General features: G+C 47.5%; 2 protein-coding genes across 4 annotated transcripts in view; both read left to right on the top strand.

Annotated features, from left to right (window-relative positions):
- FAM214B (family with sequence similarity 214 member B) overlaps nucleotides 1-2,700 on the top strand; it is a 50,559-nt gene extending 47,859 nt beyond the window's left edge. For both annotated transcript variants that reach the window (XM_040421198.1, XM_040421199.1), the window contains exons 8-9: nucleotides 924-1,141; nucleotides 1,790-2,700. In XM_040421198.1, the coding sequence (XP_040277132.1) occupies nucleotides 924-1,141; nucleotides 1,790-1,943 (372 nt within the window). In that variant the 3' untranslated portion in view covers nucleotides 1,944-2,700. The remainder of the gene's footprint in view (nucleotides 1-923; nucleotides 1,142-1,789) is intronic.
- A 4,217-nt stretch (nucleotides 2,701-6,917) lies between these two features.
- The window catches only part of STOML2 (stomatin like 2), a 28,091-nt gene continuing 17,130 nt past the window's right edge, over nucleotides 6,918-17,878 (top strand). Inside the window, exon 1 of one of the 2 annotated variants that reach the window (XM_040421201.1) lies at nucleotides 6,918-7,034. Coding sequence is in view for 1 of the 2 variants with exons in the window: in XM_040421200.1 (XP_040277134.1) it covers nucleotides 16,733-16,774 (42 nt within the window). In the remaining variant the exon portion in view is untranslated. Of the gene's footprint in view, nucleotides 7,035-16,630; nucleotides 16,775-17,878 lie in introns of those variants that run through there. The other variant, XM_040421200.1, reaches the window with a different exon arrangement.

Genomic DNA, 17,878 nt, shown 5'->3' with positions numbered 1-17,878 from the left:
TGTCCCAAGCACTAGCGGGGATCAGTGGCACAGACTCGATAATGGTCTGTTCACATTTTGTAGGTTTGACATGGATTTTCATGACCAATTTGATGATTGTCCGCCTCCAATGCCTGTCATTCAACTTTTTGTAACCCTTTCCACATGTCCAGGAAAATTCTCTTTGGGAGATAGAAAAATAAAATTCTCGCGGTTTCCACGTAAAAATAAACGGCAGATTTAGTCCCATTCAGAGGAGGATTTTATCACCGGGGTCCCAGAGATCAGGGAGGCCCCTGCTGTCCACAAGCGGTTGGCTGAATAAAGGGGGGCCTAGCAGACCATCGGGGGTGGGGGGGTGGGGCTTAGTGATGCAATGGGGGTGGGGATTAGTGGGGCAGCTGGTTGGTGGCATGGGGTGGAGCATAGTTGTGCAACAGGGTGGAACTTAATGCTGTGCAATGGGAGCCTCCAGACATAAGTTTTCTTGGGGACTCAAGAAATGCCAAAACCATCCCTGGTCCAGTTGTATGAGGCTTATGTGCGGATCCATTGCAGAAATCTGAATGTCGGCGTTGGATTTCTTCCATGGAACTTTGATATATCAAATTTGCAATAGGCGGCATGTGTGAACATACCCTAAGGGTAAAGATGGGTGATAAATGTGGGGTCGCAGGGTGCCTGACCCCAGCAGTCCTTAGAACAGGGTCCCTGATGCAGTAGTGCCCATGTCAGACCACCCATCCGTATTCACTTCTGTGGGGTTGAAGGAGTTAGGTTTGCGTGAATGGAGCAGGGGACTGACATGTTACTACCACTCCATTCACAAAGGGAACTTGGGGACCCCCATTCGTTGGAATGCTGGGATTTTGGGGATCCTCTTCACACTTGTACTGTCTTTTTAATGTATATTCTGAATGTTCCTCATTCGGACTCTTTTTCAGACCTTATTTAACCCCAACAAGACCGTGGTGAAGATGTTCCTCGTCACCTACGACTTTAAGGACATGCCCGTCAACCATATGACTTTCCTGCGTCACCGGATCTTCCTGGTGCCAGTGCAAGAGAATGATGGCGAAAATGAAGGGCAACACAGTGCCTCCGGAGGAGCTGCTGCTAAGGAGAAGGCCAAGAGGATCCTGTGCTACCTCATGCATCTGAGGTACAGGCAAACGGCCCAGTTTCATCTGTCATACTGTTTGTCACCCAGCTTTCCTGGAGTCCAGAATGGTAGACATCTAAAGTTATTCTGTAACACATCCCTGGCCCCTATACTGCTGTATAACTAGGCAAACTTGACCTTCACGATCCTCGGAAAGCTGGGTGACTATCTATCTCTGTCCTTTCAGTATCAGTAGTAATAAGTCAGAGCAGGTGGACTTGTATTTTCTCTCGTTTTGCTGTTCATCCAACTGGCTTTCTCAATTAGAATGACTTGTACAAGGAATCTCCAGCATTAAACACTGTTGACTCGTGCTTTAGTCATCATAATCTGTTTATCATAATCAACATGAGTTCAAGGACCCCATGGAGGTAAGATTTTTATGACGTTTGGATGACTGAAGCTATTAGGCGCGATTAAACTGCCTCGGGAGAGGTGTGAGAACGGCATTGTAAGTGTATTTAATGCAAGAGATTCCTGGTACGAGTCATTCTAAATGAGAAAGCCAGTTGGATAATTAGTAAAAAAAACGACGTGAAGAGAACATGTGTAGAGAACATGCAACAAGTCCAGTTGTCCTGACTTATTATTACTGATATGTCGTGACTTGGATGAATGAGAACCTTCACAGACCTCCTATCTTTTCAGGTTTCAGCGCTCAAAGTCTGGAAAGATATACCTCAACGAAGACATCCGCTTATTGTTCTCCCGAAAATCCATCGAGATGGACACTGGCATCCCTTATGAACTGAAATCCTTCACCGAAGCCCCTAAGAACCCCAAATACTCCCCAAGGCTATAGGGACTGAGCCCAGGGAAGAGGCATGAGGCTCTGATACACCCTCACCTCACCCCCTGAAGATTACGCACACCTTTATTTATTAAATGCACTCCCCGATTTAAAAAAAAATCTTCAAAATCCCCCACCCTTACCTCCTGTCCCTTCCACCCATCTTCCATCTGGGTCCCACCAAAAATTTTACAGATGGGATTCAATGTCTCGATAATTTTATTTTTTATATAGTTTAATTTTAAGGTAAAAATGGTTAATTATAATGAAGCGAATCGCACAATATTCGCACTCCACGCTAAGGGACCCCTTCTGTTAATGAATCCGAAAGTGATGTCAAGTTTTCTGACTATGTCTGCAGAGCCAGTGAGTAACTGAAGGTCGGAGGTCACCTGATTTGACACCTACGAATTCACTGGGAAAAAAAAAAAGAAGGAAAATTTGGAGCCACGCCAATATCTGTGAGAGAACCCTAACCGAAGACTGACCTCATCAGTGTAGCTACGAACCATTACCTTACTCGGAGGCCATTTTGAATTCAATTTTTATTATTATTAGTTTTTTTACACTGCCGTTGTCTCAGATGCAAAATGGATCTGCCATTTTTCAGAGGTTACTTTTATTTTTAAAGATAGACCTAAAGTATCAAAAAAAAAATTTAAAAAAATCCGGAATCCAGATTATTTTGAAATATTCCTGATTTACAGACATAGTGAAACAAGTATAATTTTAATTTGAAGGACCGCCATCTGAAGTAAAAAAAAAAAAAGTTAAAATCCCCCCCCCCCCCTTCTAATGATATTCTGGATTAGCAGGCAGGGCTGTAGGAAATGTTTGACTATGGGATGCTGGATTAAAGGAAATTTGCAATTCACTAAAGAGAATCCGACGCTGATTGCCTTAGATGAGGACATCTATAGTATGTCCTGACTCCGCTAAATGGCCCCAGAAAAAGAGGTGTGGAGGATGAGAGCGCCACCCTCTGATTCCTGATGGAATTTCCAAATTTTTATTTATTTTTTTACGTGTAGTTTTTTCACGGCTGACACGATATCATGCTGAGACCCATCACATGACGTTTTAACCGTCGTGTCCTAATAATCAGGTGATGCCATTGGAAGAGACCCAAGAGTTAGTCAATTACGCCCACGTTTTGTTGAATCAGCTGTCGCATAGGACCGGAAGCCACGCCAGGTCAACTCTGTGGCATAGATAGTGGACATTGCCTGGGGCATGGCTGCTGGCTTACCAGGGTGGTGCCAGGAAACCACTCTGCCTCAGGGCGCATTCGCACGACCGCGTAGTGTGTTACGGTCTGCAAATTGCGGATCCGCAAAACACTGATGCCGCCCTTTCCGTTATTTATAGAAATGCCTGTTCGTGTCTGCGATTGCGGACAAGAATAGGACATGCTCTATATTTTTTGCGGGGCCGCGGAACGGCGCGCTGTCCGCATCTTTTGCGGCCGCATTGAAGAGAATGGGTCCGCGCTCGTTCCACAAAATTGCGGAACGGATGCGGACTCATTTATACGGTCGTCTGAATGAGCCCTTATTCAGGGTGTTCAGATACAGGACTAGGGTAAAAATGGCATCTTTTGCCCCTACTAAAGAAAACCTAGCTACACCTCTGGGTCAACTCCTCATTGAGACTTTCAGCATAGCCGAGATGGGTCACAAGTTACTTCCTTGCAGTTTTTTTTTTTTTCTTAGAAACCGGAAGTTCCCTTTAACTGGGTAGTCTGCGATGTCCTAATGACGTCCTGGTGGCCATTATGTGAAGTGACAGGGCGTTATGTTAATTATACTTGCCAACAGTCCCAGTTTCAGAGGGACTGTCTCGCATTTAATTTGAATTTTTTTTTGTGGGGGGGGGTGTTTCTAGCATACACATGTTGGTTAGTATGTTTTAATATTTTGTCTGAATATAGGGGGCGTTCCCATACCCTATGGTGCAGCATCAAAGATTCCATAGACAGTAAAAAGTCTAAGCGTTTTGTTTTTTTTTTTTTTTTTTTTAAATCTTCATCTTCCCGGTGACTTTGCAGAAATATCCAGAAGTTGCTTCTGGTTTCAATGTTTCCAAGTCAAATTGAATTATATAATGGAGCACAAACCGTCATATATCTCCCTGTATAGTTGCTCAGGATGGCGTCTGTTCTGTGTGCATCCATGTCCGTCGTATCCGGCTCCTCCCCTCGCGCAGTCTCTGCCTCCATACAGATTAAGATGCCTCAAAATACATTTTTTTTTGTCATCCGTGAATACAGATAGAAACACAGCGAGACTTGAGGGATGTACAGTCTACGAACATAAGCAATAAGGATTTGAATTTTAGGCAATTATCTTATGTTTTAGGGCCAAGAGCAAAGGATTCTGAGAGGGCCGAGCAGGTAGACTTAAAAAGGGCTGTCCAGGATCGGAGTCCATGGGACAGAGCTGCAATACCGCACACAACCCATGGACAGGTGTTTGGAGAAAAGCTGCCATGTTTTTCTAATCTTGGACAAACCTTTAAAAAAAAAATCATCTCAAACCCTCTCTCTTGTGATATATCTGTTACTGGGAGAGGTCGGTGACAATTTTACAGCTTCCGTTTCAGTTCTTAGGCCCCTTTCACAACGGGCGAGTATTCCGCGCGGATGCGATGCGGGAGGTGAACGCATTGCACCCGCACTGAATACCGACCCATTCATTTCTATGGGGCTGTTCACATGAGCGGTGATTTTCACGCATCACTAGTGCGTTGCTTGAAAATCGCAGCATGCTCCTCTTTGTGCGTTTTTCACGTAACGCAGGCCCCATAGAAATGAATGGGGTTGCGTGAAAATTGCAAGCATCCGCAAGCAAGTGCGGATGCGGTGCGATTTTCACGCACGGTTGCTAGGAGACGATCGGGATGGAGACCCGATCATTATTATTTTCCCTTATAACATGGTTATAAGGGAAAATAATAGCATTCTGAATACAGAATGCAAAGTAAAACATCGCTGGAGGGGTTAAAAAAAATATAAAAACTAATTTAACTCACCTTAGTCCACTTGATCGCGTAGCCCGGCATCTCCTTCTGTCTTCATCTGATCTCTGTGCAGCAATAGGACCTGTGGTGACGTCATTCCGGTCATCACATGATCCATCACCATGGTAAAAGATCATCTGATGGATCATGTGATGACCGGAGTGACGTCACCACAGGTCCTGTTGCTGCACAGAGATCAGATGAAGACAGAAGGAGGGATGCCGGGCTACGCGATCAAGTGGACTAAGGTGAGTTAAATTATTATTATTTTTTTTAACCCCTCCAGCGATGTTTTACTATGCATTCTGTATTCAGAATGTATTATTTTCCCTTATAACCATGTTATAAGGGAAAATAATACAATCTACAGAACGCCGATCCCAAGCCCGAACTTCTGTGAAGAAGTTCGGGTTTGGGTACCAAACACGCGCGATTTTTCTCACGCGAGTGCAAAACGCATTACAATGTTTTGCACTCGCGCGGAAAAATCGCGGGTGTTCCCGCAACGCACCCGCACCTTTTCCCGCAACGCCCGTCTGAAAGAGGCCTTAGGGTTGTCATCCAGCTTTTTCAAGCGTCAAATCTGCTTAAGGCCTCATGGTTGCACACGACCATGGGGCCACCGTGCCCGTGTTGTGGACCGCAAACCACCAGTCCGCATAAACTTTGCATTGCAGTGTGCAATCATTGACTTCAATGGGATGCGACGAAAAATAAGGAAATGTTCTGTCTTTTGCAGAGCGGAGGCACGGACCTGGAAGCCCATGGAAACACATGGAAGACCTTCCCATGACCGTACCCCCGCACCATAAAAGATAGAACATGTCCTTATCTTTCGCCTCAGATTGTGGACCCATTGAAGTCATGAGGAGTACACGTGGCTGATGCTTGTGGTTTGCGGTTACACGGGGCGCGGCAGCAACACGGTCGTATGCATAAGGCCTTATGGACTAATGCATCCCCGTGACGCATATGGCTACCTAACTAGGAAGGGTTGTTCACGAGCCTTTGAAAGCTGAGTGACCACCCGTGTGGCGGCCATATTGATTGTCACACAGCTTTCCTGTGAACAGGTACTACTGACGAAACCTCGGAATTGACTAAATACTTGAGAGAAGGTTCACAAGGTTTTTTTATTTTTTTTTAAGCGTACTTTTAGATTTTTGTTTTAAAGAGGAATTGCACCTAAATCATCATCTATAACATGTTCTGTTCTGAAAAAGAAAAGCCAGAGGAGCCGCTAGCTGGAGATATCGGTGAGTGAAATCAATGGCGCTCTGTTACGAGCACTTTAGTGGAGATTTTGATGAAAATCCCCATGTTTAGAGGTAAAATTTTCCTCACATAGGGACTACTGCGGCAGCCATTTTGTGTCCTATGTCTGTATTCATCGATATGCTGCATTCTTGAAATGGTGGCCTCATTCATTTGACCTCCATTTTTTTTTTTTTAAACAACTGGAGCAGTTAACGGCTGGTGTTGTTGCCCATGGCAACCAATCCAATTACACCTTTATAATGACTGTTGGCAAGCAGATTGGTTGCTATGGGTAATACCTCCAGTGATGTGATTGACCCCCAGCTGATTTGGCCACCTACCGTCGGCAGGGCCCCACTTTAAAAGTTCGACTCAAGTGCGTCACAATTGTTTGTTATTTTAAAAGCGTTGCCGTGCATATTTAATGTGTTTTATGTGTAGAAAACAGTTTCTTGGTAGCGAGCAGTTACATTTTCACACTGCATCACAAAAGGGGTTAAACATATGTGCCAAATGTCACCCGTGTATACCCTGACCCTTGCCGTCTTCATCCCTTGAGAATAAACTGGCAATATACAAGACCCATGAACGACTCTGTTTTTATTTCTTGTTACGTGTATTATTTTTGTGCACTTTCATGACATGAGGCATGTGTAATTATTGCACGTGATTATAAGTAAGCATGAGTCAGCCATGGCACTGCCGCTGGGCCTCCGACCGTTGTGTCTGGAGCTGAGACTTACTACCACCATCGGAGCGACCTGGGCCACTTGTTAGTCGGCGTCCTGTCTGTTACTGAGGTAATGGTGGGATGTAACCAGGAATGGGGTGAGTCATAATATGGCTAAATAATGCCTCCATACAGTGTCCACATAATACTGCCATACGGTGCACACCTAATACCACTAGTGGTGTTACTATAGAGCAGGGATGCCCAACCTGTGGACCTCCAGCTGTTGCAAAACTACAACTCCCACCCAGCATGCCCGGACAGCTATCAGCCTACAGCAGGGCATGATGGGAGTTGTAGTTTTGCAACAGCTGGAGGGCCGCAGGTTGAGCATGCCTGCTATAGAGGATGCAGTGATCTAAATGGCAGTAGGTAGGTTTGGGCCTTGTTACAGAATTTGTATTAGGTCCAAAGAGCATTGAGTTACATCACTGAATACCACCGTACAATATTCACATAGCATTTCCGTTCTGCAAAAAAATAAAACGTCCTATTGTCCGCATTACAGAAAAGGATAGTACTGTTCAATTATAAGCCGGCCATTCTGTTCCGCAAAATGCAGAACAAACGCGGCCGGTATCTGCGTTTTACGGATCCGCAATTTGCAGTCATGTGAATGAGCCCTTAGGGTATGTTCACATGCTGGATTCTAAAAAAATCCTCCTGCACAATTCAGCTTAGAATTCAGGGTGTGCGGTTTTTGATGTATTTTTTTTTTCTTTTAACGTTTTTTTTTTTTTTTTCAACCAGTGGGTGTTTGCCTCAGTACAGTCGTGGCCAAAAGTTTTGAGAATTACATAAATATTGGAAAAGTTGCTGCTTAAGTTTTTATAATAGCAATTTGCATATAATCCAGAATGTTATGTAGAGTGATCAGATGAATTGCCATGAAAATTTACTTAATCCCAAAAAAAACTTTCCACTGCATTTCATTGCTGTCATTAAAGGACCTGCTGAGATCATTTCAGTAATCGTCTTGTTAACTCAGGTGAGAATGTTGACGAGCACAAGGCTCGAGATCATTATGTCAGGCTGATTGGGTTAAAATGGCAGACTTGACATGTTAGGCTTAGTTCACATCAGCGTTCAGCCTTTCCGTTCTCCTGCTCTGTTATAGGAGCAGGAGAACGGAAAGGACGGATTCGGCACATAACTGAGCCGAGCGGAGCCTACAGACCCCATAGACTATAATGCGGTCCGTTAGGTTTCCGCTCAGAAGATGATTTTGGAGCGGAGACAAAAGTTGTGCATGCAGTACTTTTGTCTCCGCTCCAAAATCATCTTCTGAGCGGAAACCAAACGGACCCCATTATAGTCTATGGGGTCTGAGGCTCCGTTCGGCTCAGTTATGAGCCAAATCCGTCCTTTCCGTTCTCCTGCTCCTTTAACGGAGCAGGAGAACGGAAAGGCTGAACGCTGATGTGAACAAGGCCTTAAAAGGAGGGTGATGCTTGAAATCATTGTTCTTCCATTGTTAACCATGGTGACCTGCAAAGAAACGCGTGCAGCCATCATTGCGTTGCATAAAAATGGCTTCACAGGCAAGGATATTGTGGCTACTAAGATTGCACCTCAATCAACAATTTATAGGATCATCAAGAACTTCAAGGAAAGAGGTTGAATTCTTGTTAAGGAGGCTTCAGGGCGTCCAAGAAAGTCCAGCAAGCGCCAGGATCGTCTCCTAAAGAGGATTCAGCTGCGGGATCGGAGTGCCACCAGTGCAGAGCTTGCTCAGGAATGGCAGCAGGCAGGTGTGAGCGCATCTGCACGCACAGTGAGGCGAAGACTTTTGGAAGATGGCCTGGTGTCAAGAAGGGCAGCAAAGAAGCCACTTCTCTCCAAAAAAACCCCATCAGGGACAGATTGATCTTCTGCAGAAAGTATGGTGAATGGACTGCTGAGGACTGGGGCAAAGTCATATTCTCCGATGAAGCCTCTTTCCGATTGTTTGGGGCATCTGGAAAAAGGCTTGTCCGGAGAAGAAAAGGTGAGCGCTACCATCAGTCCTGTGTCATGCCAACAGTAAAGCATCCTGAGACCATTCCTGTGTGGGGTTGCTTCTCATCCAAGGGAGTGGGCTCACTCACAATTTTGCCCAAAAACACAGCCACGAATAAAGAATGGTACCAAAACACCCTCCAACAGCAACTTCTTCCAACAATCCAACAACAGTTTGGTGAAGAACAATGCATTTTCCAGCACGATGGAGCACTGTGCCATAAGGCAAAAGTGATAACTAAGTGGCTCGGGGACCAAAACGTTGACATTTTGGGTCCATGACCTGGAAACTCCCCAGATCTTAATCCCATTGAGAACTTGTGGTCAATCCTCAAGAGGCGGGTGGACAAACAAAAACCCACTAATTCTGACAAACTCCAAGAAGTGATTATGAAAGAATGGGTTGCTATCAGTCAGGAATTGGCCCAGAAGTTGATTGAGAGCATGCCCAGTCGAATTGCAGAGGTCCTGAAAAAGAAGGGCCAACACTGCAAATACTGACTCTTTGCATAAGTGATAAGGCTGGCCACAGGTTAGCCTGGATTTGTGGGAGGGACCTGTACCTGTTTTAAGCGGTCCACTTCTCCCAGGCAGCACGTCGACATTCGGACATCGCTACTTCCGGGTGTGACGTCATCACTAAGCGTCCGCTAGTGTTGGAGCTCCTAGACGCCGGGTGGTGCTTTGTTTTCTGCTACAAGCTTTTTCCAGCGTTGGTCTTTGTTCAGCAAGGTGGGGTAAGCGAAGCAGGGCAAGAGGTGGGGAGGGTAGGGGGTAGTCTGCAGCAGGATCGCTTCACTTGCGATCAGACATGTGCGGTTTTCAGGCTTGACACCGGGGGGCAGCATTGCTACACGCGCTGCCGGCTCTGCTCCGCTGCTCAGTCAAACCATAATACACTGGGGGCTGCATGTTACCAGGCCACTGCTGCCTAGGTCAGTGGCCGGGTCCCGGTGTCATTTCTGTGCATTTCCAGCAGCGATCCAGTCTGGGCACACATTGACTTCACGTACATATACCACCTACTTACCCCATACAGGTAGTCTGCACATATGACAGCGGCGTAAAAAAAAAAAAAAAAAAAATGAAATGAAAGTTCTTCCTTTAGGGGGCATGGTTACTATTAATTAAAGAAAAGAAAAAAAAAAAAGGGGGGCTTTCTGAAGGAAGGATTTTCATGTTGTCCTGGTGGTAATCTTTCCGCTAGCCTTTTGCATACACCACTAGCATAGATACATTCACCAACCACTGTCACACTCTCGCACGACAGTCAGAGACACTTCGTTTCATCTCGTAGTATAGTGTCATACGTCATACGGTCTGTTTTCCACGACTCCTATTCTTACATACATTCACCTACCACGTCTGTAGGTTCGTTAGCCCGCAGTATTCGTTTTTAATCAGTCTGCCACGCCACAGATTCAGTTAAACTCGGGCTCGCTTCATCCGTCAGTGGAAACGACTATAATACTTCACGTGAGCCTCATCGACCGCTCCTCATACGTTCATACTGTCGGGGGAGGGGGGTTGGCTTCTGTCAGTTGTCTGTCGGCTTAAACGGGCTGCAGGTCATAGGGTTAACAGGTTGTGTTTTTTTTTTCCTTTTCTTTTTTCTTTCCCCTCTTCTTTCTTTCCACGTTTTTTTTAATTTTATTTGTTGTTTGTTTGTTTGGTGTTTTCTTTCTTTTGTTGTGTCTTTAGTCATCATGTCTCAGCCATCAGACATCGAGGAGTTCGTGTCTCTGCCTCCGTCTCCAAGAGGGTCCGAACACGGCAGCACTCCATCCATCAGGGCTTGGACTGTGCCTAAGTTAACGGCAGAGTTGCTCAGGAGAGGGATTCCGTTCGCGGCTACTGCCAGAAAGGCGGAACTTTTCAAATTACTGTTTCCCGCTACACCACAGGCCGGCCCGGCTTCTTCTGGTGATAATACCACCATTTCCAATTCACTGGTGCAAATCCACGCGGTCTTAAACTCGCTCACTAGTTCCATGCAGGATTTGCAAGCCCGGATGGAAGTTATGGAACAGCATCGCATTCCCCCCCCAGCAGTTGGGCCGGCTGGCGGCGCGGCATCTTCGGCTGGGGTCACAGGTACCGTGCCGTACCTACTTCCAGCGCCTAACCTGTCACAGGGTGGGAGAGCGCCTTCAGTGGCGCCGGTATATTTTGTTAGGCCCAGCGTTAGAAAAGACATTTTAGAGTGCAAGGATGTCAATCTGGCATCCTTGTTGATTACATCCCATGATGTAACGGAGAATAGGTCCTTCGGTTGCAGCGAATTGTCGGTTGTACTCAAGGCCAAAGACCCCAGGCTCAGCCGCAAGCTGACCCTGGCTGAATTCGTCCTGGCTTTCAGCCTTTTCAGAGACGTGTTGTGCTCTGCCAGCCCCAATAGGAGAGAGGAGCTGGACATTTACCTCTACAGGGTGGTAGATTTGGCTCATAAGTACGGGGGCACAGCATTTTATGACTACCATAGGTCCTTCTCGGCCAAAGCGGCAGCCATTTGGGCCCAGTTTCAGGTAGTCACGGACTGGAGCGACATTGACATGGAGCTATTTTGCAGGCACTTCGCCAGCCTGAAGTCCCCGGTGTGCGCAACATGTCAGTCTCCTGCTCATACTACCGCTTGGTGCCCTTTGGCCGACCTCACTGCTGCCCCCAGTACCTCCAGAGGTGGGATTACCCCGGGTCCTAGCCTGCACGCTAACCAGTTTGATAAGCTGGGGAGACCCGTGCACTACTTGGGCAAAGCCCAGCTCTGTAATAATTTTAATTATGCGGTATGCAACTTCAGCCAGTGCAGGCTTCTGCATATTTGTGCCACATGCTTCAGGGCACACCCTGTCACGGTCTGCACCGTGAAGCCGGCATGACTGAGCCGGGTGAATGTCGAGGTCCTTGACCGCCTGCTGCGGCTTCATCCCGTTCAGCCGTTCCGCGCTTTTCTGGTGGAAGGTTTCCTACGGGGATTCCACACTGGGCTCATAGCCTTGCCTCAGCAGACACACGAGTGCCCCAATCTACAGTCGGCTTCTACCCATGCGGATCTGGTGGATCTGCTGCTGGCAAGTGAGCTGGAGAAGGGCTTTATCATCGGCCCTTTCCAGTCTTCTCCTTTTGACACGTGGAGGGTGAGCCCAGTGGGGGTGGTGCAGGGCAAATACTCTAATAAATTCCGTTTGATTTATGACTTGTCTGCTCCACATTCTTCCCACGTTCCTAGTCTCAACTCTCTGATTCCGTCAGAAGAGTTTTCATTAAAGTATACTTCCGTGGATCAGGCTATCCAGGTCATTCTGCAGTCAGGCAGGGGCGCTTGGCTGTCCAAGGCAGATGTCTCTGATGCGTTCAAACTGCTGCCCATCAGCCCATCTCTTTGGCAGTGGCACGGCATCAGATGGAGAGATGCGTACTATTTTGCCACAAAGTTGACGTTTGGTTCCAAGAGCAGCCCCAGTCTGTTTGACAAGTTAGCGCAGGCTCTGGAATGGATTTTGTTGGAAATTCAGGGTTGCCAGAATGTCATTCACTACCTGGATGATTTTCTATTGATAGAGGAACCCTCACGGGCGCCTGCTGACTTGCAGGTTCTCTTGCAGGTGTTCGAGGAGTTGGACATTCCGGTGGCTGCCCACAAAACGGAAGGGCCTGCGCAGGTTGTCACATTCTTGGGGATCTCTCTGGATTCACGCACCATGTCGGCCAGTTTACCATCAGACAAACTCGACAGAATCAAATCAGGTGTCCGTTCCTTGCTCAGGTCCCAGGTTTGCACCAAGAGAGAATTGCAGTCTCTGTTGGGCATGTTGAACTTTGCCATGAGGATCATTCCTCAGGGCAGGTCGTTCATCTCTAGGTTGTTAGTCTTACTGCAACAGACCAGCGATTTGGACGCATCAGTGCATCTTGATACCAACGCCCGGGCAGATCTATTCATGTGGGACGGATTTCTTAGTGGGTGGAATGGCATTTCGATGTTTATTCCGAAGGCCACTTCTGATTCACCACACGTATTTTCCGACGCAGCTGCCTCGATAGGTTTCGCGGCCATATTCGGCCCTCACTGGTTTGCCGGCTCATGGCCCTCGCATATACTACAGATGCCGGGGTTTTCTCAGACGTCGGCACTGTTCGAGATCTATCCTATTGTGGCAGCCGCTGTAGTCTGGGGGCGTAGGTGGTCGGGTCACACGGTGGTTTTCCACACTGACAACATGGCGACCGCAGAGATCGTTAACAAGGGTAGGTCCAAATCGCTACTCATCATGTCTTTCATGCGTAGGTTGACCTGGATAGCTCTGGAACAGGGGTTTCATTTCCAGGCTCAGTTTCTGGACGGGGTCTGCAATGTGGCGGCTGATGCTTTGTCCCGTTTTGACTTTGCACGCTTTTTCTTACAGAACCCAGAAGCAGACGAGGTGGGCACCCCGGTACCGGACTGGCGGCGGCTGGTCTTGGACTAGACTCTCTGTTGGTGGTCGCCAGTTCTCTCATAACGAAGTCTTTGTCGACCAGTACTTTAAAGTCATACGGCCGAGCGTGGGTAGTTTTCTTAGACTTCCAGTCAGTATACCCTAGGGGTGATGCTGGTCAGGTCAAGTACATGGTTGCCTTCATATCTTATTGTCACTCAGTACTAGCGTTGTCCTACAACACCATCAGGCTATATTTGGCAGGGGTGCAACATTTTTTGGCACTTCAAGAGCCAGATAGACCCTCCATTTTTTCAGCTCACCCGATTAAGGCTGTCCTCAGAGGCATCCAGAAAAGCCAGGTCACGGGCAAGCCGAGCCGTCAACCTATTACGGGGGTCACATTTCGCAGCCTGTCGGACGTTCTCTCGTTGGCACCGTTCGGGGCCCTGCCCAGCCTGGTGATCAAAGCAGCTATGTACTTGGCCTTTTATGGGTTTCTCAGACCAGGTGAGGTGACACAGGCCAGACGAGGGGCGGTGGCTCTCCGCAAGGGAGACTTAGTCAGGATCGGCAGTATCTTCCATTTGCAGTTGCCTCACAATAAAACCAGGCAGGTAGGTCTTGGCCATGTAGTCAAATTCTTCCAGACCACAAACGCCTGGTGTCCAGTGGCTGTCTTGGACAACCTCGCGCTGGCCCTCAATCTCCACGGCCCCACCGACCCGTTGCTACCATTCCCTGTTAATCCACTCACGACCAGCCAGTTCACCAAGCATATCCGTACCCTGTTGGTCAGTATTGGAGTGAATCCGGCGCAGTTCTCGGGGCATTCCTTCCGCATTGGTGCGGCATCCGCAGCGTCCAAACATGGAGTTCCGGCGCACATCATCAAGCACTTGGGGCGCTGGCGCTCAGGGTGCTTTGTCCGGTATATCCCGGAGCCTCTGGCAGAACTGGTCCAGGCATTTAGTACGTTGGCAGAGTAGCACGAGGCCATCCTTCCCTCACTGGTGGGTTTTTGCCCCCTTTTCCAGGCATACCGACCTAGTGAGGCCAAGGCACACCTCAGGCCAGTTAGGTAGGGGGGGGTGGTGGTTGGGCGTCCTCCATTCGCTAGGTCCTGACCACAAGTGATAAGGCTGGCCACAGGTTAGCCTGGATTTGTGGGAGGGACCTGTACCTGTTTTAAGCGGTCCACTTCTCCCAGGCAGCACGTCGACATTCGGACATCCCCTGCCCACCCATGCCCATGTCTTCAGGCAGTCATCCAACTTTCACATCCAGGGTATGCCCCCTTTTCCAGGCATACCGACCTAGTGAGGCCAAGGCACACCTCAGGCCAGTTAGGTAGGGGGGGGTGGTGGTTGGGCGTCCTCCATTCGCTAGGTCCTGACCACAAATGTAATGTAATTGTCGATAAAAGCCTTTGAAACGTATGAAGTGCGTGTAATTATATTTCACTACATCACAGAAACAACTGAAACAAAGATCTAAAAGCAGTTTAGCAGCAAACTTTGTGAAAACTAATATTTGTGTCATTCTCAAAACTTTTGGCCACGACTGTACAAAACCTTATTCAGCTTGTGGTTTTTGGCACGGATCTGCACCAAAAAACCCCCACAGAAAATGTGCCATAGGATGCATACGTAACTGCTTTTTTGTGTCTCTTTCATGTCAATGGGAGATTCAGCACAGATTCCACCCCAAGATAAGGCATTCTGCTTCTTTTTTCCACACAGAAAAAACAAGTGCTGTTTCCCATTGAAATGAATGGGAGGCTGTTCTAATGCATTTTTAGGGGCTGATTTTGAGGCAAAAATGCTCCAAAATCAGCTGCAAAAACCTTACTGTGAACTTGCCCTTACAGTGCCGACATAACCCTGAAATACATTACCTCCATAATATTGCCTCACGCGGTGCTTACATAATGCTGCTATAGAGTGCCAACATAATAATGATATAGACTATAGAGTTACCAAAGCACTTGGATGAAAAATACAGCCATGTGCATGATGACTTACGCCTAGTCTCATTCACACGACTGTACTGTACTGTACTGTACTGCAGTTACCAGCACCGTCCACTGCACAGTAGATGGTGCTGTGTAGTTCTGGTGACTACTTATGGCACTAGAGATACTGTGAAACAGCTGATTTGCAGGGGCGCGGGGTGTCAGACCCCCGCCGATCAGCTATTGATGCCCCGTCCTGAGGATAGGCCATCAATATGAAAATAATGGACAACCCTATTATAGAGTTTTTAGCCCAAATTGCTATCTGGAGGCAGGCAGCTGTGGCCCCTATCACTAGAATGAAGTAGCACATGGTACAGTGTGCCCAATCATCAGTCCTACCCAGCAGTGACTGATACAACGGCCGTCCATGTGCCAACTAGTGACTAGCGCTGTTTCCAAAGCAATCAGCTGGGCTTCAGAGGGTGGACGCCCGTCAAAAAGTCATTTATGGCCTATAATAAGGGGACATGCCCATATTGCAGCCCGCAAATAGCGGGTCCAAAATATTTGTGCACACCGTATCACGGATACGGACCCATTCACTTGAATGGGTCCGCAATCCGGGAGACAGGGTGCGGAACAGAGGCACAGATCGGAAGACCACTGAAGCTTCTGTGGGTTTTCGGTCTGTGCCTCCACACTGCAAAAAAGTAGTGCATGCATTGTGGACCCCATTCAAGTGAATATGTCCTGGGTCCGCATACGGCGGCACTAGGGTCGGTGCCTGTGCATTGTGGACCACAATTTGTGGTGGGCAGCACGGGCCTGGCTGGCGCGCATTTGTATGCATGAGCCCTAAGGAAGAATTTTATGGAAGAGGGGGCCAGTACAAATATTCAGGTTTGTCATTCAGGGGTCTGGGACAGTCGGGTGAAGACTTCCGGACTGCCATTGTGATTGTCACCAAATTTCCTAGAAATAGGTAGAAAAGAGAAACATACAATTTTTAGGACAATGATTTGTCTTGTGGGGCACCTAATTCTATTGTAAATAAATTTGCATTTTATTGTTTCACAATTTTTTAAGTAGTTGCAAGCACTGATCTACTATTTTATTTAAAAGTGCCTATGAGGGGTGTCTCTCAGTAAACTCTGTGACGAGAACATTTAGAAAATCAGGGGGGGAATAAAAAAAATTCCCTTTGCCACACCCAATATGGCGACAGCCAGCTGAGCGGTGTTCTCGGCTCGTCTGGTGTTGACCTTCTCAGTATGGCGCACGCTTGCCGTCCATGTCGTCATTATTCTGCGTTGCACCGTTTCGCGTTTGACAGGCCTCGTGAGCGTGACGTCATCTGGCGGCGCCGCTGAACAGATTGCACATTGGTTGCAGCAGAGGTGCAGGAAGCGGTACTGGAGGGGACATGCTGAGGACAGTGAGCCGGGTTGGGGGCGCCCTGCTACGGGTAAGGACGGGACGGCGGGTGGGGGTTATGGTGAGAAACACTGATCTGTTTCATTATCCCTCTGTGTGACCTGTGACCCTGTCCTCTACGTATAGACATGTACAGGGCAGGTTATACATATATTATATACTATATATATATACTATATTATATACTATACTATTAGATATTATACATATATTATTATTTATCCCCCCCCCCTCCTCTATTGACGTTAATAGGGGTCAGCAGATCCTTACATGTGAAGGGTGTGGGTCCTCCATCATGCCCATGAGAGAGAATTACCTGTAATATTGTGCCCACTATGTGGTGTACCTACTATAGAAGATCCAACCCCCAGCGATCACAAGAACCGGGTTTGCAAGTGCTGCTGAAAATGCAGCAGTGGTCGCACATGCATCCTCGGCTCCTTTCACTTCTATCGGACTACTACGGGCACTGTATTTGGCAGTCCCATAGAAATGAATGGATCTGAGGGCGGCGCACAGAACCTCACAGTTTGGTGGCACTTGTGGATCACCGTTCTCATGATCGTGGGATCGAACCCTCGTCAATCAATCACTTACCCCCTGTCCTGTGTATAGGGGGTCTGAGAGCCTTTAGATGTGTTTCCCTCTGCCGGCAGAGCTGACCACTAAGGATCATATCCTGGATGTGTTTGTCATGGGGTTGTGTCTTGCTGAGCTGCATGTGTCCACCCTGGTTGTGTTGTGTGCAGATTTCTGTTGTGCAATCCTAGTGCACAGGCAAAATCTGCTGCATGCACCTAAGGGAGCGACGTCGCGACTAGGGATGAGCGAATCGACTTCAGATGGTACACCCAAAGTCGATTCGCTTAAAAATCTGTTCTAATACTGTTTGGAGATCCGTATATTAGAATGTATGGGCTCCGATGAGCTGAAGTTATTTCTTTGCGAGACTTTGTGTAATAAGTGTTCGGTTCCAATGTTTTTTTACAGCAATAATGAATTCCCAAAGTTATTATACGAAGTCTCGCTCATCTCTAGTCGCAGCCATCAGTCACATACATGGACTAGGAGCAGCTCGGCCCCATTCAAGTGAGCTGGACCTAGGCCACGTGACTAGGGATGAGCGAATCGACTT

This window comes from Bufo bufo, chromosome 2, assembly GCF_905171765.1.
Source record: "Bufo bufo chromosome 2, aBufBuf1.1, whole genome shotgun sequence".
NCBI classification, from domain to species: domain Eukaryota; kingdom Metazoa; phylum Chordata; class Amphibia; order Anura; family Bufonidae; genus Bufo; species Bufo bufo.
This window is presented reverse-complemented; position numbering and strand designations above follow the sequence as displayed.